Source organism: Cimex lectularius, unplaced genomic scaffold, assembly GCF_000648675.2.
Source record: "Cimex lectularius strain Harlan isolate CLEC.00 unplaced genomic scaffold, Clec_2.1 scaffold171, whole genome shotgun sequence".
NCBI classification, from domain to species: domain Eukaryota; kingdom Metazoa; phylum Arthropoda; class Insecta; order Hemiptera; family Cimicidae; genus Cimex; species Cimex lectularius.
In genome coordinates, this window is record NW_019392711.1 from 707,771 (window position 1) to 730,119 (window position 22,349).

Below are 22,349 nucleotides of genomic sequence, written 5' to 3' on the forward strand. Positions count from 1 at the left end.
AAAAAGTTTGGAAAAACCAGATATTTGGTTTGCTACTTATTAATCACATTTCATGTTCGAACTACCTGCCTTGCGTAAAGACGCAGATTTGCTCTTTTTCACCGGTGCTCAGAGAGTTAGAGTCAGGGGGAGATGGATTGACAAGCATTCTTTTAAACAATTTAAAATCCGATTGCACCATTGTTTTCAGCGTAAAGAATCATATAAAATGATGTCTCAGGTGTATAGGGTCGTATTGGAAATTTTGAAGTTGTACTCGGTCTGAGGTACCCTGTAAAATTTTTCTCCAAAAAAGGTAAAAATTTGAAACTAGACTAAAAAATTTTAAACACGTATTATTATAAATGATAAATTTTGGAATGAGTGCGGTGTTCAATCCTTTTGTAAAAATTCATGTCGAGGGACGTGATTGTAGAAATCCTTCAACCTGATGATGAGCTAAGGGCTCGAAATCCGGATCGAAGGAAAACAACTTACTGTGAGCACGTATTATTTGTTTTTTGATCATTGGTTCAAGAGAAATTCAGCCGGGCCATCTAAAAAGGACACTGTATAATCTGTATAAATGTGATTTTGTTATCGCCCAACTTTGATACACTGAATTCGAGGATTTATGGGTATGCAGTCCTTGATCACACACTCAGCCAAAACTAAAATCATAAATAACGATTTTTTTCGCTTGGTGACAATAAGTAGGCGAAATTTCTTTTCATTTGTATGTGTTAAACCAGTAAAAAAAATTTCCTACTTCCATCACAATAATATAATAACACTCAATAATAATATACACTGGCGTAAAGATCATATGTTCAGAACTATGTGACAAAGACCAAAAGCATAAACTAAATACCAAACAACCAATACCGACATCGACGCTCCTAGTTTACAGAAGTGGAAACATGCAACAACAGGTGCAAAACGACTCGAACGTAAACAAGTGAGAAGTTGCGTACTGCCCGACGCAACTTTACAATTTAACACATTTTAATCTACAAGCCTCGTTTAATGTCAATCGAAAACACGTCCGTACACACTTACACGATTATTAATAAAAGGAAACCTATCTTGGTCCACAAAAAAACCTAGCGTTCAAAAAATGAAAACTGGTTCGAAAAAGAGTTTTGAAAACAGCAAGGCCCGCGCCAGTTTTAAACAATGCAATCTTCGAATTTACAAAATCAAAGCTTTTTCACGGGGAAAAATACCTTGAGAGACTAAACGATAAAACGAATCCGTGCAATTTTAATGGCGATGTATGTGTCCTTAGACGTCTTACGATAAATTTCTGGGTAGTTGTCGGGTGTCGATAATTTTAATAGTTGACAGTTGTGGCAAGTGGAAAACAGCAATTTGTCGATGTTTGGGCAGCCGAACTAAGTAGGTTCGTTAAGACGTTAGAGTACTTTTTTTCTCTGCAGTCGTTTTTTCACTGAAGACTCACCCGTTTCTCAATCGGCTTGTGACTGATAATCGAGCCGGTTTTTCATATCCGATTCGGGGAAAAAAAAACAACGTTGTTTTAAAGGATATAGAAGAAAATACACGGAAAAACGGGAGCGTTTGTCGAACCGGCCATCCAGAAGGTTACACGACGGAGGAAATTAGGGAAATAACAAGAAAATTTACCTTTTTCCTCTTCGGCCGAGTCGCAAGGCCTTTTTCTCCTCTTTCAGAAGGGCGGTGAAACGGCTCGAAAGCCCCGACGGGTAGATTCTAAATAGAAGAAAAGTCAGATTTATCCCGATTTAACCTTTCCTCTTCTCGGGCCGAGTCGGATAAAATGTCGCCCCCTCCAAGGCTACGTCCGCAGTCTTTTTTCCCCGATTTTTTCCATTCTGCGAAAATCCTTCTATTTTCTACGTTAATCTACGTAAAAGTGCTTTATTCCTTGTAAAACTGGACTGACGCCTTTTGACGTTTCCAGTCGACCGCAACAGCGAGCTCAGAGCTGGCGACGCGACTTCAATCGTTGCCGTTTGTCAGCTGTTTTCCACCTTCTACGAATCTTCTTCCACTTTTTGAAACTGAACTTCTTCTAATGAATCTCTTCTCGTCCTCTTTTGTACAATTCATATTTGCGAATAAACGAAAGAATTCACGGTCTATTTTTTAGTTTTTGTATAGGTGAATATATTATTATTTAAAAAAATAAAAGAAAAAAAATAAAGGCCTTTAGTTGCGTCCGGAGTCTGCAAGTGTGTGGTTATAAACAAAGCGGCAGTGCTCAATGGCATGTTTCTTCACGGAAAATGTTCACACGAAATCTTTCACCCCACGAGAGTTTCAAGTTAGTATGTTTTTAATTTTTCTTCTCCAAAAATACATTAAAATATATTTCGCTCATCCAAAAATACTTTAGCTTATTATTTATGTATATACAGAGATGTGTCTAAGTAAGTTTACAATATTCTGCTTTACAGGTATTGCTGTGTTAAGCTGAAGGTTTAATTTAGCATGAAAGATTAAAAAGTTTAAAAATATATCATTGTGGTTTTTATGTTTTTCTGCATTTGTAAACCATGCTCTTCTATTGCATATTGTATACTGAGGAAAGACTTACTAAAATTGACTAATTTATGTCTAGTGTTTTAAAATATGATGTGTTATATGTCAGCTCTATTGCTGGAGCTGCATTGTCGGACAATAGTGAGCATTTTAACTTCTTTTCAATTACAGCAAAGTTACGTTTACATCTGACACTTTTGTCCGGAAATATATGCCAAGTGTCAGACAGAAATTCGCTTTGGCTGTTTACTTATAGAAATTAATATAACTTTATGTCTTGGATACCTATACGATGGTTCTCAAAATGCGAAACTTGGAATGTACGACACTTTACATACAAGATAGATTTTTCTGTACATTTGTACATCTCATTCATTCTTTGCACAGTTGATTTTATCTTGACACGATGAAAACCTTGAAACGCATGTGTAATTATTCTAAACATGAAAAGGAAGCAAAAACGTTCTGTACGGGTTCGAGAATGAGTTTTGAGTTGTGAAAAAGTCGGTGTCTACAATCAATGTCTGAGCTCAGTATTGAGGATCCAGTTCAATTTTTGAAGAAAGAAACCTGTTGATTTTGAAAAGCATGCTTGTAAAATTGGTCCCCTTATATCAAAGCAAGACACCAAATTCAGAAAAGCAATTAGCAAAAAAAGAACGACTTGCTGTAACTTTGTGATTTTTAGCATCTGGTAAGTAGGTACTACTATTAAATAAAATTTTTAATTTTAATTTCTTTTTGTTTTTAAATAGATTTAAACAACTCTTTTTTTGTCACTCATGTTTATGTGACACTTATTGTAATGTCAGAAAAGTAGATGAATGGCCAACTTTTGCAACAAATGTCGACCAAGGTTGAACTTGCAACTAACCAGGGTTTACATCTAAGTGTCGACCCAAGTAGCTAGTGGTTGAAATATATAAATCTTGCCTAAATTATTAACTGTTTACATTAGCCACGATTTCGGTCGAACATAAATATCATACAATAACTGTCAAATGGAAACGCACCTTACATGTATGCTTACATCTGACAATTTTATCCTGAAATATATGTCGAGTGTCAGACAGAAAATCGCTGTGACTGTGTTTACATTACTGATAGAAATTTCTAGAAATTTATGACATGTATATGTATACAACAAAATGCGAAACTTGGAATAAATGTTACAACCTTTTTACATACAAGATAGAGTTTTGCGTACACATGTGTGCTGTGTACTTGTATTCTGATTTTATCTTGACATGATGAAAGCCCCAAATGCAAACTTTTCTGTGTAATTATTCTAAAGATGAAAAGGAAGAAAAAATGTTCTGTACGGGTTCGAGAATGGGTTTTGAGACGTGGAAAAGTCAGTATTTACAATCAATTAATGTCTGAGCTCAGTATTGAGGATCCAGTTCAATTTTCAAATTTTTGAAGATTGAAACCTGTTTAGCTTCTGGTAAGTAGGTCCTACTATTAAATCAAATTTTTAATTTTAATTTATTTTTGTTTTTAAATAGATTTATACGACTCTTTTTTTTGTCTCATATTTACCCTTATTGCAGTGACAGAAAAGTAGAGGAATGGCAAACTTTTGCGACAAGTGTCGAATAAGGTTGAACTTGCGACAAACTAAATATATATCTCAGATATAAATTCTTCACTGTTTACATTAGCCACGATTTCTGTCTGACATGAATATATGTAATAATTGACAGATTTAAACGTACTGCAAAAATTGTGATACGAGAGTCTGCCTGTCATTTGTTTTATGTCAAATAAAATATTTTCCATTCTTTTGCTTTTTTTAAAATAATTTCTTTTGTTTTTGTAATGAAAGTATAAATACTTTTAACGAAGATAATAACAATTGTTAAATAACTCGGGGTTGTTGGTAGTTACGGTTTGTTCTTAATATATACCCATCCATAATCTCAATAATTATTGAGATTGAGTGTTTATTCCTTCTTGCATAAATAAGGATCGATGCGAATAGTTAATACATTACTGATATTACGATTAAATTGTTCTTAAATTAAATATTCAAAACACAGTGTGTAATGCAAAACATGTAAAAACTACATTCATGGGAAGAACTAGATTTAGTTTTCGTAAAAAAGAGCAGATGAAGAAACTAGTTTGGGTTGAAGAACATTTCTCATTATGGTATGCTACTTTTTTCAGCTTTTGCCCAAAACTTTACAACTATTTGATGATAACTAATCAGTTTAATAAGTTTTTAGCTATTTAAAATATGGGGTTTACACGTTAATTGTATTTTAAGAGAAAACTGGCAAGAAATAATTGCTCTAGTAATTATATGCCAAATAAAAATAGCAATTACCAAACTGGAAACAAATGTTTTATGTGAATCACCTTTTAAGCATAATTTATAATTTTATCTTTGCAGGAAATATTGATTGCTCCCTGATTGAAAATATATTAAAATTTGTCTCTGTATTAAGGCCGTTTATCTCAAGTTCGTTCTTAATATATACCCGTCCATACTTTCATTATTAATTATTGAGATCAAGTGTTTATTTTTTAAAGCTTAAATAAGGGTAGATTGGAGTATTTAATACTCTACCAATATTACGAAATATGTTCTTCAAATAAATATTCAAAACACAATGCGTAATGCAAAACATATGTAAAAAGCTATATTCATGGGAAGAACTTGATTTAGATTTCTTCAAAAAACATGTCAAAAAACTTTATTTTGAGCTGAAGAACATTTCTTATCGTGGCGTACTACTACTTTCGTTTTTGCCCAAAACATTACGACTATTCTATGATAAATAACCAGTTTGGTAAGTTTTTAGCTATTTAAAACATGGGATTTACCCATAAATTACATGTTAGGAGAAAGGGAAGGATCAGATTCTACTAGTAATTATACACCAAATAAAAATCATAATTGCCAATCTGGAAACAATTGTTTTATATGAATCATCATTTAAGCATAATTGATAATTTTATCTTTGCAGGAAATATTGATTTCTTCCTGGTTGAAAAAATATTTAAAATTTTCTGTGTATTAAGGTCGTTTCATTCTACTCTACTTAATTTGTAATGATGAGTAATACATAGGTTTATCCCAAGATCTCATCAAGAAATATGTCATCTTTATTCTTATTAGTATTACATATCCATGTCTAAGCTTTATTACCACTTTGAGCTTTTTTATCATCACTATTTTATTGAATATTAATTTTGTCTAAGATGGGGTCATATTCAATGACATTGTGAATTGAAAAGATTTTGTCTATGTTAAGAGAATATTTTGTCAAATTAAAAACTTTTTTAACTGAAGTATAATGTTACCTCGTTAGGTTGAGCTTTTGGATTCAGCTAAAGAGAGAAATATTGTAGTCTGCCTTAACCCAGGCACAAATAAGACATTTATCGCATTAAAATTACTACAGGAGCTATCAAATTCTATTAGAGGGTATGGTTTATTTTTATTTAATTAATATTTTGTGTGTATGTGTAGTATAACAAATTTTAAACAGAAATATTTTAGATCTAAGTTATGCAAACGCACTTTATATATTGGCAATGAAAGATCGGTAGAATATTTTGGAAATATTGTTCGGCATTTAACAGATTTAGTGACTGGAAAATATGTCGATACCTCATCGTGTTTCCATGAAGAAGATCAGGTATAATTTCCATTATTTTTCTAAAAACGATTTTCTTTTTCTATCTTTGTTTTTCTTTTAAGGTTTTAACAGTAACATACGAAGTTTGCCAAGCATGGCTCTCAAAAGGTGTTTTGAATTGGAAAAGCATAAACGTTGTCATAATCGAAGATTGTCATTATTCGTTATGCAACCATCCTCTGAGACAAGTAGGGAAAATATAGGATGCCCGAATAAATTTTTACAATTTAAATCATAATTGGAATTTTTCTAGATTATCATAAATTTAAAAGATGTTCAAGGAAACCGCCCTAAAATTCTTGGTCTAACAACACCTTTGTTTTCCAACTGTGATGTTGAGCCCGGGTGTGTAGAAGCCCAAGTGAAACGGTTAGAGTTAGATTTGAAGAGCAAAGTTGATACTGCTAGCGATATTGTCTCTATCCTAAGGTACAACATAAAATCTCAACGAACAATAAATATTAAAAATGTATAACTAAAGTAACTTGGCTTCATCAGGTACAGTGCTCATCCAAAAGAGTTGTTAGTAGTATGTGATAATCCATCAAAGGACGATTTAATGAATTTGTTGGAATCAGAAGTGAGAAAAGTCAGACTTTTTCTAGATGATCATAGGTACGATCCTTTTGAAATTTACGACGAAAGCTTTAGCGATGAGCTAAAGGACATACCGGATCCCAAAACTCAACCCAATTCTATCTTAGACGATTTTATAGAAATACTTCACACAATGGGTAAATATTTTAAATATATTATTAAATATAATTTATAAAATACTTTTTAAAATACGTCATACCTCCTTAAAATTTAATTGTAGGTGCTTGGTGTGCTGACAAAGCGGCAATGGTGCTTGCTGTTGATATCGAAAAACTTAAAGTTAAAACCCCGTATGAGAGACATTTTTTACTTCTTTGTTTAGTTTCATCTCTACTTTTTAAAATACGGTATTAAATTTTTTTCTCTGAAATAAAATTACAATATTGTTTATTTTAATGTATTTTATTAATAACAAATTTGTATTGTTACAGAGCATTTTGTGATGAAGCATTTCAGGGGATGACTGAATTGGAAAAGATTAATAAATTCTCATCACCTAGGGTTTTGAGACTTGTAGAAATAGTGAGACAATTTAAGCCAAAGAAGCCGATTGATTGTATAGGATCTTCTGATACAGGAAAAGATGAGAAAATTGTTATTGCAGATGATGGGAAATGTGAGAGTGAAACGAAAAACAATGAGGAAAGAAATAAATGTGAAGAAAAATTAGAAAACGAACCAAAGACTGATCATTTAGAAAATTCTAATTTACAGAATGAAAATCATGAAATTGAGGAAAAGGTGGACGGATCTGTTAAGAAGAGAGCTATTTTGGCCTGTTTTGTATGTGGCAAAGTAAATTGCAGTGGCAGCAATGTTTCAAAAGAAACTGACACGTGCACTGATGATAACAATGAAATATGTAAAAACAATACTGAAGTGAAATCACCATCAGAGGTACAACTAGAAAATAGCATAAATAGATGGGATAGGCATGGTGAACTGTCGCATCACAGACCGAATAGCCGTTGGAAAGGGAGAGGTCGTAGTTATAGGTTACGCAGGGGTGGGATAAATTTTTCATCCAGGCATTACAGGAACCATAACACAGATGACACGGAAAGTCTATGCGGAATAATATTTGTGCAGAAGAGATTCACTGCAAAAATATTGTATCACTTATTCAATGTTGGTATAGAAAGAAGTAATTTAATATATCTAAATATTGTTTCAAATAATTTTATATTTGTTAGGATTTGCATAAAAACGATCCAGATTTTGTAAATATAGTCACCCTTTACACTGTTAACAAAACGGCAGATCCCAACTTGGATCCGAGAGAGGCCGAAGTTGAACATCGGAAACAGGAGGATGTCCTTAAGAGGTGTTTTTTAAATTATGTTTAATTTTTTACTGTGTAATAAACATAAAAAAAATGCTTTGGATTAATTTATTATATTCCAATTTAAGGTTTCGGATGAGAGAATGTAATTTGGTCATTGCAACATCCGTGCTTGAAGAAGGTATAGAGCTTCCTAGATGTAACTTAATTGTTAGATATGATCTTGTGACGGAATTTAAAAGCCATGCTCACTGTAAGGGTAGAGCTCGCCAGCAAATATCGTACTACATCCTCTTGGTTGAAAAATCACTTCTTGCATCATTCATGAAGCTATATTCAAAATTCATTTGTACTGAAAAGGTAATGGATTATTTTCTCACCTTTTAAAATATAATAGAACAATTTTCACCCATGAACTGTGCTATTTAGGAAAATCATTGTTTGAATATGTTAATTTTCAACTATTGGTATTAACACTCACACAGCTGTTGTGGATCTTTCAAGCCTCGAAGATTTTTTTTTTGCTTCTACTGTCTGTTTTCAAAAATATTATTCAACGATGTTGGGTTGTGAGATGTGAAGTCATACTGAAAACAAGCTTAGTGCTCACATAGTATTAAAAATTAGTATTAAGAAATTAAAATCTTTAAAAATTATGTAAAAACAAATGTAATATATGTAAAATAATGTTAAAAATCATATTCCAGGCGTTGCCTTGAAAAAGAATGAAAACCATTCGAAAAATTGGCAAATTAAAGAATTGAGCACTACACTTGTTTTCTGTATGACTGCACATCCCACAACCCAACATCATTGAATATAACAGTCATAAATAAAAGAAAAATATTGCTATTATTCATTTTGTGGATAAAAAGATGCCTGGTTCTATTTATACCCACTGATCACAGTACATGCCATATTTTTCCAGTAGTTTTTTCTGGCTCGTGCCATTGATTGACACCGGGCACTTAGTCACCAGAATTATTTTGGTTTTTCTGTTTGCCCCACAGCCTCACTTTCAGTTTGTATTCTGTTTCTGTGCGAAAGTAAGTGAAAAGGATGCTAACTCTGTTTTTACTTGTGCGGATTATATTTTTAAAAGGTTTCAGAGGCAGAAAAGAAGAACAAAATGTTTTTCTTGATGGTCGATGTTTACAAACGATTATAAATATTTTACAAGATATGGTAAATGCAAGCAATTTGTATGTGGTAAACCGTTGGCAACCAAAAAGCGGAAATGTATAATTTGTGTAGATCATACCTACACAAGAAATTTTTTATAAAATGTAAAATTATATAATGTATAAAAGTTATGTCACCTAATTACAGACTAAATAAATAAATATAAAACAAAAAACCTTATTGTTACAGTTTTTCATTTAAAAAGAATATCGGGTTTAAAAAGGACCAAGGCCGTCCATATTATTTTTTAACTGACAGTGGAGTGTTAACACATTTTAAGTGACCACAAAAACACACACTAAATGGACCATATTCACATATGTATAAACTGGACTAATCTATTTCACCAATTAGGCATAAAACCACTGAGAGACTTCAAGCACATTTGAAAAACTCTTGAAACAAAAATATAGACAAAAATGGTATAAGATGTGAACGTGGAGACGTATCACATCATTTTGGAATGTTAGAAAATTGAACTACAAGAAACATGATAAACCATCAACAGACAAGCATGAAACTACGAATATAAAAGCATAAAAAAGTAACATACTTGAAAACTTCAGTGAAGGGTTGTCATTATTGAACTAGTACAATTTCAAACGATTATTCGTGCTAAAGAATAGGTCATTCAGAGCTTTGAAAATGCTTCAACAAGAATAAATATTTTAAATCATACTAGTTCAATAACGACAACTTTGACAACCAAAGGAGGGAAAACCGACAACTAAAAATAAATTAGAATAGTATAAACTAACTAACCTTTACACATTCAACAGTAAAAAAAAACCATAAATACTTAAATTAACAACAGCTCACATACATCATTTACACCACTCAAAAATATATTCAAATTAAAAACAAAAAGGATTGATCAGATAAATTTAAAAAAAGTTGAAAAACAGCCTAACAGAAGTTTTCAAAAAATGAAATGCACCTCCATCTTTTTAAAAAATCCAAGATACATGTTTGGGAGAAATATATTTTTGCGATGAAATTTACCTTTTAATGTTGGTAAATTGTCAATTAAAAATGTTTACCTATTTTACTTATTACATTTTGTTTACATATATGGGAAGTTTGTACTGGATTACATGGAGTGGTAAAATGGTAAAGCATCGCACTATAAGTTCATATTTGATCTATTTGAAGATGGTTGGTTTGAATCCTGCCTGGGACAAAACTTGTTCTTATCAAAACTCGAGTATAATAAATAAATTGAAAAAGTAACAAAAAGGCCAAGAATGTAATAAGTTTAAAAAATCAGGAAGTTAATGTAAAAATATTAGATAATTACAGTAAAAATATTAGATTAGATTTTTTTTTTAAATTTTTAAAAGGCATAAAACCACTAAGGGTCATAGCTGCCTTAAAGCATCCACCAATGCAGATTATTAAAATATTATATTAGATATTCAAATATTAAATTAAATTATTAATTTAAGAGTAATAATGTTATAAATAAATTTTTTTTAAATTGTACCATATAAATAGTTAGTTTTGTACTTGATTTATCTATTTAATTTAGCACAATTACCATTAAAATGCGTTAGGATCATACAAAAGAGTTGGAGAATTTTAATTTATTTCAGTTTGACACTACAAAAAAAATATTTCACAGATTCTTCTTGGTCGTACAATGAACCATGAACCTTCAGAGAGTGAAGAGCAAGAAGCTGACCTTTATAATCACTGTGTGCCCTATTATCAGCCTGTAGCAGGCAAAGAATCGGCTAAAGTTGACCTTTCTAACGCAATCGCTTTAGTGAACAGGTAGAAAAGTAAAAAACTTATTATTTTGTGTATATAGTTTTTTTTAATATTTTGAACTTTGTAGATATTGTGCCAAACTGCCAAGTGATACGTTTACACGGTTGGTACCATTGTGGAATACTAGGGAGGTCGTACACAAAGGTAGATTGATGTACTACACAACCGTCAGACTGCCAATTAACTCCCCAATAAAAGAAGATATTATTGTGAGGTGAAAAATTAAACAATAGAAAATAGTTTATAATGAGTAGAAATTTTAGGGGCACCCGATGCATTCAAAAGTTCTTGCGAGGCGAATCGCAGCATTAGAGACTAGCCGGGTACTTCATTTACGGGGTGAATTGGACGATAATTTAGAACCAATTGGAAAAGAAGCCTTCAACTCTGGCATTGGAGAAGAAGATTTGACTCCGAGCACGTGGGATCCTAACCTACCCCGGCCTGGTACGACCAAGAGTAGGCAGTATTATTATAAAAAGGTCGGTGTGTAATTTGGTATTTTTTTCAAACTTGACTTTTCATATTATTACGCTTCTAGATTGCCAGCTGTTTAAATGATTGCCGGCCTATTGCTGGTGTCGAGGTGAAATTGTATAGCATCGACATGGATCTCACTTGCCCTTTGCCGGAAGAACAAAATACGCGTGGAAGAAAACTGCACCCTCCAGAACTTGCTGTTCAAGGGTTTGGTATTCTGACAATGAAGACGATCCCCAAGGTAATACTTGGAATTGATATAAGCTGTATTTATTGCATCTTCTTTATTCACAGCTTTTAAGATTAGATATGACTATTTAGGCCAATTTGACCAATTAATTTTCTAATTTTTTTTTTTTAAATTGCAATCAAAGATTTATATTTTTATATTTCAAGATCTGCCCCTTTCCGATATTTACGAGGTCAGGTGAAGTGAGGGTCAATTTAAGGCTCTGTTCTTCCAGTATTGTCCTTAGCGAACACAATGTCGAAACGATAACAGCATTCCTCAATTTTATATTTACTTCTGTGCTAAGGCTGCAAAAGTATTTGATGAGCTTTGATCCAGAAGCTACAGAAAATTCGTTTTTCATTGTACCTACTAAAAAAGGTAGTTCATGAATCAATTAAAAGTTGGTTGTATTGTAAAAAAAATGTTGTTTTCAGTTAGGTGTGGCATAAATGTGGTCGATTGGGAATTTTTAGAAACAATTTACAAAAGAAGGCATGAATCACCGCAAACAGTGCCAGAAGAAGAAAGAAAATCATTTACATTTGACCCATCGATGTACAGAGATGCGGTTGTCATGCCGTGGTATCGTAATCAAGACCAACCACAGGTAGAAATATTTCCTTTTCTATACAAATCCCCAAATTAATGACTCACGTTAATAATTTCAGTACTTTTATGTAGCGGAAATTTGCAATCATTTAAACCCAAAATCTGAATTTCCTGGTAGCGATTATAGCAGTTTTGAGGATTATTATAAAAAAAAATACGGCATACAAATACAAAATTCAACTCAGCCTTTGCTTGATGTCGATCATACTTCAGCACGGTTAAATTTTCTGACGCCTCGTTATGTCAATCGTAAAGGAGTTGCGCTTCCGACAAGCAGTGAGGAAACAAAGAGAGCCAAGAGGGAAAATCTAGAGCAGAAACAAATTCTAGTAGCGGAGCTTTGCCTTATTCATGTTGTACCTGCATCTTTATGGCGCCAAGCAGTCTGTTTGCCTTGTATACTTTACAGGATAAACGCCCTTCTCTTGGCCGATGAAATAAGAACCACTGTTGCAAAAGAAGTCTCTTTAGGACTCATCGACCTGCCTGCGGGTGAGCTAGCAAAATAGTTTTGTTGTTGTTTTTCACTGTTTGTAATTTATAATTATTCAGGTTTCACCTGGAGTCCATTGGATTTCGGATGGAGTTTAGCTGATGTTCTGAAAAAATCGAAAGAGCAAGCGTCAAAAAAAGATGAAGATGATGAAGGCCTTGGTTCAAACACGGTTTCTCCCTCTACTACTGCAAATCCTGAGAATAAGCAAGAAGACAGTTTAGAGATAAAAGAGGTGGATAAAGAAACAACTGCACAATCGGATGAAGAAAGTAAACCTCAAGATTGGATGGAAATTGGGACTTGGTCAAATGAAATGGCACAACTAGAAAATCAACTCGATTTGCCTCCTAATCTTACAATGGTATTATTTTTTGCTTTGTCCAGAATTATTTCATCACTTTCTAGAATTTAAATTGGTAATTTTATTGTTATTTTGTGATCTTAGGTCCGGTACGGGTCTCCCACCAGTTGGGAAGTTGGTGGTAACATGACCTACGATTATTACTATTCAGATGCTGAGTCAGATGACAGTAGTGATGACTTTGATATCAGTTCAGAAAACTCAGACGACAATTCGTCATGTGCTTCGACTGGATTAAAGATCACATTTCAAAGTGACTACATCGCAGAAGCTGTTGATGATGAAGAGCACATAAAAAGATTGGCCCTTGTCCATCAAGACTATGCTGGAAGTGGTGATGCATGGTCTTGGGATTGTGATAATTTAATTGAAGAACTCAAGGTTAGTTTTGAGAGATTGTACAATAAATAGTTAAATATTTCAATTTTACATAAAATAATAAAAAATAAAATCCAACCCCTTAAAAAGTTAGTGAAAATATAAACATTTCGATGATCTATGAATATATTTTTTTAGATATATATTGGAATATTTGTTTGTAGTCTATGATGATGTATTATTTTTTTGTCAAGAAACACTATTCATAAATTCTAGGCAATACAATAGTAATTGCATTCTTTCCAAAGGTTTTCTTTTTGGTTGTAGGCTTTTCAAATTATTGGAATGTCAAATTGTATTGTCTTGGGAGGGGGGGATTAAACAATAATAAAAATTTGTGTAATTATTGAGTTACAAGTTAAAACATTTTTTATAGATGGAGATTGAAGAGGAAGTCAAAATTTTTCAAGAACAAGCAAATATGATAGAAGACATGGAGACAGAAGAGGCACTTGTACATATGAACCAGCCACTTGTCATAAACCGGGCAGCCATAAAAGAAAACTCTGATAATGAATCACGTGTCAAACAGTTAGATTATGAAGTCGAGAGCTACAGCATGCCAGAATATATTGCAGTAGACAAATCAAGACAAGGGAAGGAGCCATATGAAAATAATCACACCGACGAAAAGACGACTGACCAAGAGGAGTCAGGTATTTGATTTTTTCTATTGGTTGTTCACATTTTAGATTTGAAGTCTTTCCTTCTGATTCCATTTTAGAAGATGAAGTTGAATTCATATTTAGCTTTGATAAACAGCCAGATCTTAAAGGGCATCCTGGGCCAAGTCCTAGCCTCCTTCTTCAGGCTCTGACTATGTCGAATGCAAATGATGGGATAAACTTAGAAAGATTAGAAACAATCGGTGACTCATTTTTAAAATATGCTATAACAACTTACCTATATTGCACCCACGAAAACATCCATGAAGGAAAACTAAGCCACCTTCGCTCAAAACAGGTATTTCATAATTATTTACAAAACCTGTTTATTTATTTATTTGTTTGCTTATATTTTTTTTAAAAAGAATGAGACCTGCATTTTTAAGACTACGATTCCCAATTTACACTAGAAGATGACAATTTTTTTTCTTCGGACTAGGTTTTCTATGGAATCAGGAGTCCCTCAGGGATCACACTTGGGGCCAATCTTGTTTAGTATTTTCTTTAACATGTAATATTTAGTGACGTTTACTTAAGGATTATTAGAGATCATGTGATGTGGTCTGGTGTGATGCATGTTTAGAAAAACATTTTTATAGTGCCAACATTTTGATTTTCATTGAGATCATTTCCAGGGCCTGGGATTTACAAACATTGTTTAAACTATACAAATAAATTTAAGATATGACTATGAATTTATACAATGGCATACACAATATAGAAATTTTAGGTTTAATCAAATTATTTGTACTGACTCAAAGTGTGTGTTCCCTGTGAGGATATGTCACTATTCTGTGTCAAGTTGAGTGTTAGTGAGATTTTAATGTTTTATGTTTATATATGTTTGATTTTGAAGAAGTGGGGAAGGAAGTAGGGATAGAAATTCATTTTTCTATGAAGAGTTAGCTTCTTTGAGGTGAAAGGGACTGACAATGGAAAAAAAGGGGTAATGGTTTGTCGTTCCGGCTTGGTTAGCCTTTAAGGATAGACAGGATTTAAAAGAAAGATTTTTGAGTTTTTAAGGAATAATATGGATGTTGTTACTCTTGAACTGGAATGAATTTTAATTTTTGATTTTCCTTATCAAAAGGAACATCAAACATATTTCAATAACATCAATACATACATATTTACATGTAAGTTTTTGACTGTTGTCATGTTTGTTTACTTTTTATACACTGTTTTTACCTAATGTTATAACTACTACTATATTTGGGCTGTTCTGTTTTGGGGATGCTTCCCTGTTTGAAATGATAAATGAATAAACTGTAATATTCAATGGTCCAGAAGTAGCATGTGAAGAGGAAGGGACCTTTGGTGAGAAAATTAGCAGTAAGAAAGAGGGGTGGGAGAAGAAATGTTTGCAGAATATACTAACAACTGTATCAAGAATACACAAAATTGCACAAAGAATACACGTGCATAATGTCATAAATTTGGCCTGCAGAAACTAATTAGAATCGGTGATAGAAAATAAAATGTTTGTAGGTTTCATCTTCTCATCTGTAATAATTTGCAATCTATGCGTTGGTATGGGCTGAAAGAAGAAGAAAAATTCGCTTTACAAAAGTTGTAATATTGTGGACTTAATATAAAATCTAAGAGGAGCTATGACATTTTAAGTATAACACCAGGCATATTAGATAAATAAATAAAGTTAAAAAAAAAAAAAATGCCCCACTAAGATAAGTCCATGTCTTTTTTTTATTGCTATGAAAGACTAAACAATAAATAATTGAAAATGGCACAGGATTGTCAAAATATTGCAAAACTGTGATTTTTTTTTTTTTTTTTTTTAAATCTGACAAATGTATACAAGGTGTCCCTTTCACAGACCAGACACTTTTAATGTAAACAAAGTAAGATAAAAAACTAACCCCCTTTATTTTTTCATATCTTTTAAAAAATTGCAATTATAATATTTTTCTGATTTTTATGCAAATATGGTTGAAAAGAAAAATTGGAAATAATAAATAATAATAAATTGATAATTAATTAAATAATTATACTCAAAGGATGTTACCCTTACTTCAGAATTAATCATACATCGTAATGCTGCTAAATGATACTATGAGTTTGAATATTGGCTGTAATGGAAAAATTTAAATTATAGCCAGTTGAGAAAAGAGAAGACACTTCTTGGGGATTGAGGTCATAATAGCACGCACCGGCTCAGGTTCAAATCCCGCTTGTGACATAATTTTTCTTCTCAACCGTCTTTGCATAAAAATTGGAAATAATAATCCATAATAAACAGATAACTAATTAAATAATTAAAATATATTCAATGAAAAAGGGGTTAATTTACTCACATTCTTTGTCCCTTATTCCATCTTATCCTAGTCTTCTTCCTTGTAAGTAAATATAATATAAATTTTAGGAATGGTTAGGTTTATCCTTAACTGTCGGACAAATTAGTGTAATTGTATGAAATTAAAAGAAAATTACCCTTACTTATGTTTTCCTTAGTGTGGTTTTGTTTCAGTTCTTTAGTTGTTTTTGTTATGGTTTATTTTAGGTCAGCAATTTGAAATTGTATAGATTAGGCCAGAATAAAGTCTTCGGTGAAAGCATGATAGCAAGTAAATTTGAACCTCATGATAATTGGCTGCCACCTTGTTACTTGGTGCCTCGTGACGCTGAACAAGAATTGGTCGATCAGGAACCTGTTACAAGTCTTCCCTACAATTTAGTCACGCAACATTCCATCCCAGACAAAAGCATTGCTGATTGTGTTGAGGCTTTAATTGGTAATGAATTTCTATAATAAATATTAATATAATATATAATAATATATAAAAAAATAAAACTCGTACAAAAGCTTTTAAACAAAGAATAGGAAGAATATCATTTTAGTATAATCACTTACTTTTAAAATTTAATTTCTCTTTTATATTAGGAGCATATTTAATAGAATGTGGTCCCAGAGGTGCCTTGATATTCATGTCCTGGCTTGGAATTAAGGTCCTGCCTAAGGAAGAAGTGGTGGTTAAAAATGGTATTATTGACCGTCCTGTTGGTAGTTATCTCCCTGTCGAAGGAATTCAAGTGTGTATTTCCCAATTTGAATATTTTTTAAATCAGAAATATACTAATCTGTTAAGTTGTACAGGTGCGTTTTGGAATGTTGCAACCTCCCAAATCACCTCTTTTAAGGCATGTTGAAGACCCTGAAGGCGAACTCTTAAGACTCATGGCTGGATTTGATTCACTTGAAAGGAAATTGAAATACTCCTTTCGGGACAAGTCTTTTCTCCTTCAGGCGATGACCCACACATCGTATTCGCCGAATCGTCTGACAGATTGTTATCAGAGGCTCGAATTCCTTGGAGATGCTGTATTAGGTAATGAAAACGTGTCCTTCCCCTTTCTACATTTAAAACATTTCCTGTTTCATACTCAATTAATTATACACAATTTTTTCTGAAATGAAAAATTTGTGTCACAGGCGGGATTCGAACCCACGACTTTCAGTAGTATAATCGTTAATAAAAAGTGTATCTATATGAAGCCGCGATTTGCTTATAATTAGAATAAAATCGGGTAGTCAAAATGAGAAGTTTGTGGCATGGGCGATCGAAGTCACGGTAGCTCAAGTGGTAGAGCAGTGGCGTATTTAGCCGAAAGTCGTGGGTTCGAATCCCGCCTGTGACACAAATTTTTCATTTCGAAAAAAATTGTGTACAATTAATTGAGTATTTATATAATTAATAAAAGCTGATAAAATTTAGTATTTCCTGTTTCAGATTATTTAATCACACGCCATTTATACGAGGATAAACGAGCCCACAGCCCTGGATCACTCACAGATCTAAGGTCAGCTCTTGTCAATAACACAATATTCGCTTCGCTGGCTGTTAAGCACGGTCTTCACAAATACTTCAGACACCTCTCACCAGGACTTGGGGAAGTGATTCAGCGCTTTGTCACAATACAGGAGCAAACAAGCCATGCTATTAGTGAAGAGGTATTCTACAATTTCAACTCTAAACATTAATCAAATTAATTAGTTTTTTTTAATCTAAGGTTTCAGTTGAGATGAAAAATTAGTGTAGCAAACGGGATTCGAACCCAAGACCTTTGGCTGTATGTAACCACTCGAGCTATTGTGACTTCGATCCTCTCGGACACCAACTCCCCGTCTCAACGTACAACCCTTTGAATTTTCCCTCTTTTTGCCATATTTTCAAATGGGGGTTTGTAACCCGCTCGTGACACTAATTTTTCATCTCAACCAAAAATTTTAGATAAAAAGAATAATTAATTGGAATAATTAATCAATTAGGACCACTAAACGGATATGGATTAATCTTAATGTTAATTTTATGTTTGTATTTTATTCCTTGTTTAATTTTTGTTTACACAAATAAACATATTTAATACCCATTGAATAACGTTTTTAAAATTAGGTAAAGTGTTAAATTAATAAGCTTAGTTAATTGAATTATGTACAACTTGTCACAGTACTATTTGGTGGGCGGTGATGCTGAAGATGTTGAAGTTCCCAAAGCTCTAGGTGATGTTTTTGAATCAGTTGCCGGTGCTATCTTCCTAGATAGTGATATGTCATTAGATACAGTGTGGAATGTTTATTATAGAATGATGAAAAAAGAAATAGGTAATTTGAAAAGTAAGTATTTAATGGTGTTTCAAGAAAAGCTAAAATTGTTTCATTTTAAACAGAGCAATTCAGCACTAAAGTGCCTAAATCACCGATCCGTGAGCTTCTAGAACTTGAACCAGAAACAGCTAAGTTCAGGTATGTTCTTTTCTTGCTATATATATGTATATTACAACTAGCTTTATCGCTTAACTATTAAAATAATATTAATTATTATTTCAGTAAACCAGAGAAACTTGCTGATGGCCGGCGTGTTCGAGTGACGGTTGAGGTGTTTGGTAAAGGAACGTTCAAAGGTATAGGACGCAATTATAGAATTGCTAAGTGCACTGCAGCCAAATGTGCTCTTAAACAGCTCAAGAAAAAAGGCCTTCTAGCTCGGAAGTTGTGCTACTTCAACTCTTATCCATTCCACCAAGCCTAACTTTACCAGAATTCTCTTTTGGTTATAAACATTTTAATTGTTTTATAACAAAATTACGTTGATACTTTCAGTCAGAAATGAAAACAAGGAGAGTATTAATTTGAGGGAAAGGCTTAAACCTTGTTTAACAGATTTTAACCATTTAAATTTTTTGTTTTAAATGGTGGTTATTTCCAGTTTTACACACTTTATCACCTATTTTGTCTTATTTTATCCCAACAGTACGCCTTACGTTTTAATTATTATTTTTTATTTTTTTTGTGTGTCGATTATGAAAATTGATTTACATTTTATGATAATATTTAATTAATAAAAAATTGGTATCAAACATTTTAATTAATGTCTCCTTTAGGCCATTCACACGATATAAAATTTGTAGTTCTGTCAATTTATGCCTATTGACCAATGTTGTGTCTAATTTGAAGAAAAAGTATTTTTTGAAAAATTAATTATTATAATTTTATTTACTTTAAACTTGTAATCTAGTCAATTCCAGTGTTTTTCAATGCAAGCAAAGTGAAATTATAATAAAGTTGGAATTTTTTTAAGGATTTGTAGCGCAGTATTTAATATTTGCCTTCCTTAAAAAAATTATGAATTAAGATAGTTTAAAAACTTAATGACTTAATTTGGAATTGTATCTAAAGATTTAAAGCTGCCAAAATTTGACTAAAGTTTAAAGCACACACTCAGAAAAAAGTGTAAATTATCTGTACATTATTCACTGTGCAAGCATTAATATACATGTAAAATTTTAGTCAAATTATGCAATGACATATATTTGAAATGTGTATTTGTTAAGACTGAATTGTTTCATGTAATGAGACAATGAATACAGGCGTGAGATATTTTGTGTATGTCAATGGCAATAATGTTTAATGTTTTGGCTGTATGATATAACGTGTCACTCTCAAACACCACACACTTGCTGCTTGCAGCAAGCTTTTTATTAAATCTTGTATTTTTTATCAAATTTGCTTACTCTATTGTAAAACAATATTAATAAAAAAAACCGTCAACCTACCTCTAGGCCATATTTTTGTTGAATGAGTACAGTAATGTAGAACAATGATGCATTTATAAACTACGTTTTAGGAAATGAAATGGAATATCAGTAACAACTTAAAATTATACTGTGATACAAAAAATAGAAAATGATTGATAAATAATAAAATATATTTCATTCTGATTTTTATTTGTAAAACACAGTTTATAAAATTTAGGTTGGAAGTTATTTTTTAAATTTACTGTAGATATATATGAAATTTCTGAATTCAGTAAAGTATTTAATACAACACTACTGAATATAAAAATTTCATTTTTCTACAGTAAATCTTAAAAATCCAACAAATAAATTCAATTAATTCATATTTGCTTAGTGGTCATAATCGACCATATTAATTGGCCTTGCCTCCTCCTTTTACCATTTTTAGATAAACATTTGGAGGTACCCCAAGGCTCTAGCCTCTCTCCTATCCTTTTTTCCATTTATATTAATGACCAGCCCAACTCCATCCCGTCCTGTAACTACCACCTACATGCCGATGACTCCCAAATGTACATATTTTTGCACTCTTCCAATCTTCACTTGCCCAATGGGCACATAATATTTCCCTAGTCCTTAAACTGTCCAAATACACCGCCATAATTATTGGGTCCAGGCAACTACTCCATTCCCTCCCCATCATCCTACTTCTCATGTTAAATAATCATCTCATTCCCTTCTGCTCCTTGGTTAAAAACCTTGGAGTAGTCTTTGACCAAAACCTTTTCTTTCATCCTCAAATTTCCCACTATTGTACTGCCTCTTCCCTTACCTTTCTCCACCTGCAAACTCCTTGTATTTTTTCTTATACTTCCCTTCTTTGATTACAGCTGTGTGGCATACAGTGGTCTCTCGGAGGGGGGAACACACAATTGAAGCCTATTATGAATTGCTGAGTAAGATTCGTATTCGGCACCCCACTTCCCAACTTATCTGGATCTACCCCCTTCTTCCGTGCACAGTATTTCCTAGGTTGCTTTTTTTTCCATTCCATCCACTCTCGCTCGTCGTCCTCCTTACATCACCCAATCCCTCCTGTGCACGCGCTGGTCGGTCGCAATAAAAATAAAATAAAATAAAATTAAAATACAAAATAAAATAAAATACTCACTTGGTAACTGTGGCTTGATTTTCTTGACAACCAGGGAGGAGAGCCGTTTAATAGCTAGAACCTACAATAACTCTGGCCAAAGGTAAAACAGAATCCTAGTCTATTAATTACCTTCGGGGCTCCGTCCGAACCCTGAATGATGTGTCGTATTAAGGATGCAGGAGGAGACACTCGCGTTATTTTGAACGCGGTAACAAAACGAAAAAAATGCTTCTTGAAAATAAGAGAAAAAATGAAAGAAAACTAAAAGAAAATCACTCTTGGAGGCTCATTAATAGTGGACTGTATGGAAGTGAACAGGACTAGGCAGCAACAGGACAGGATTGTGGCGAGGGAACAGAGCTATAAATAAATTCTAGATTAGTGGCATTTTGGAAACAAAATAAACAATTATAATTCACGATGTTTGGTGCGAACACCTCCAATTCAACTCCTCACATCACACTCGCAACACCAGCTCATCTCCAATTGACCTTATCCTTCCGCAACATACAACCCATACCTTTGAAAGACCCTTTCTGAACCGAGCCCCAAAACTGGAACTCCCTTCCCCTTTGTCATGCCGCCTCCTTTTCCTCCTTCATATCCCACCTGTATAATCACCTCATCTCCTTCCAAACAGAGACCTTACGTTAATATTTGATATTTTTGTTTAATATTCTTGTTATGGTTTTCTTATGGCTTGCCTTTCTTGTATACGTTGTGCCCAGATTTGTATTTCATTTTATTTTGAATTTCATAGAAGTAACTTCCTTTATTTATTTCATGTATATTATTCTTAGTGGACACCAGGCCCAGAATAAAGTTTTTTCTTTTTAATTATTTCAATTAATTATTTTATATTAAATCTCTATTATAGGGCAAAAAGATGGAAAATGTGAACGGTTGTAGGTTGAGATGAGGAGTTGGTGTCCGAGGGGAGCAGCAACATATTGAGCTGA

General features: G+C 32.9%; 1 protein-coding gene across 1 annotated transcript; it reads left to right on the forward strand.

Annotated features, from left to right (window-relative positions):
- The first annotated feature begins 1,626 nt into the window (after positions 1-1,626).
- LOC106667522 (endoribonuclease Dcr-1) lies at positions 1,627-20,435 on the forward strand. The gene is made up of 28 exons (XM_014395511.2): positions 1,627-2,287; positions 5,826-5,941; positions 6,017-6,155; positions 6,218-6,343; positions 6,409-6,584; positions 6,654-6,889; positions 6,973-7,099; positions 7,184-7,880; positions 7,946-8,076; positions 8,163-8,394; positions 10,838-10,989; positions 11,054-11,195; positions 11,250-11,468; positions 11,528-11,707; positions 11,863-12,076; positions 12,133-12,305; positions 12,367-12,799; positions 12,860-13,164; positions 13,249-13,545; positions 13,919-14,198; positions 14,267-14,505; positions 16,726-16,957; positions 17,107-17,255; positions 17,320-17,551; positions 17,954-18,174; positions 18,672-18,825; positions 18,891-18,966; positions 19,051-20,435. The coding sequence occupies exons 1-28, from the start codon at positions 2,228-2,230 to the stop codon at positions 19,250-19,252; spliced, it is 5,940 nt and encodes a 1,979-aa protein (XP_014250997.1). The 5' UTR covers positions 1,627-2,227; the 3' UTR covers positions 19,253-20,435.
- The last annotated feature ends 1,914 nt before the right edge of the window (positions 20,436-22,349 follow it).

Coding starts and splice junctions, on each gene's coding strand:
- LOC106667522 (XM_014395511.2), top strand. CDS start 2,228: ATGGCATGTTTCTTCACGGAAAATGTTCACACGAAATCTTTCACCCCA. Junction 6,585..6,653: donor GATATTGTCTCTATCCTAAG/GTACAACATAAA, acceptor TGGCTTCATCAG/GTACAGTGCTCATCCAAAAG. Junction 6,890..6,972: donor AGAAATACTTCACACAATGG/GTAAATATTTTA, acceptor ATTTAATTGTAG/GTGCTTGGTGTGCTGACAAA.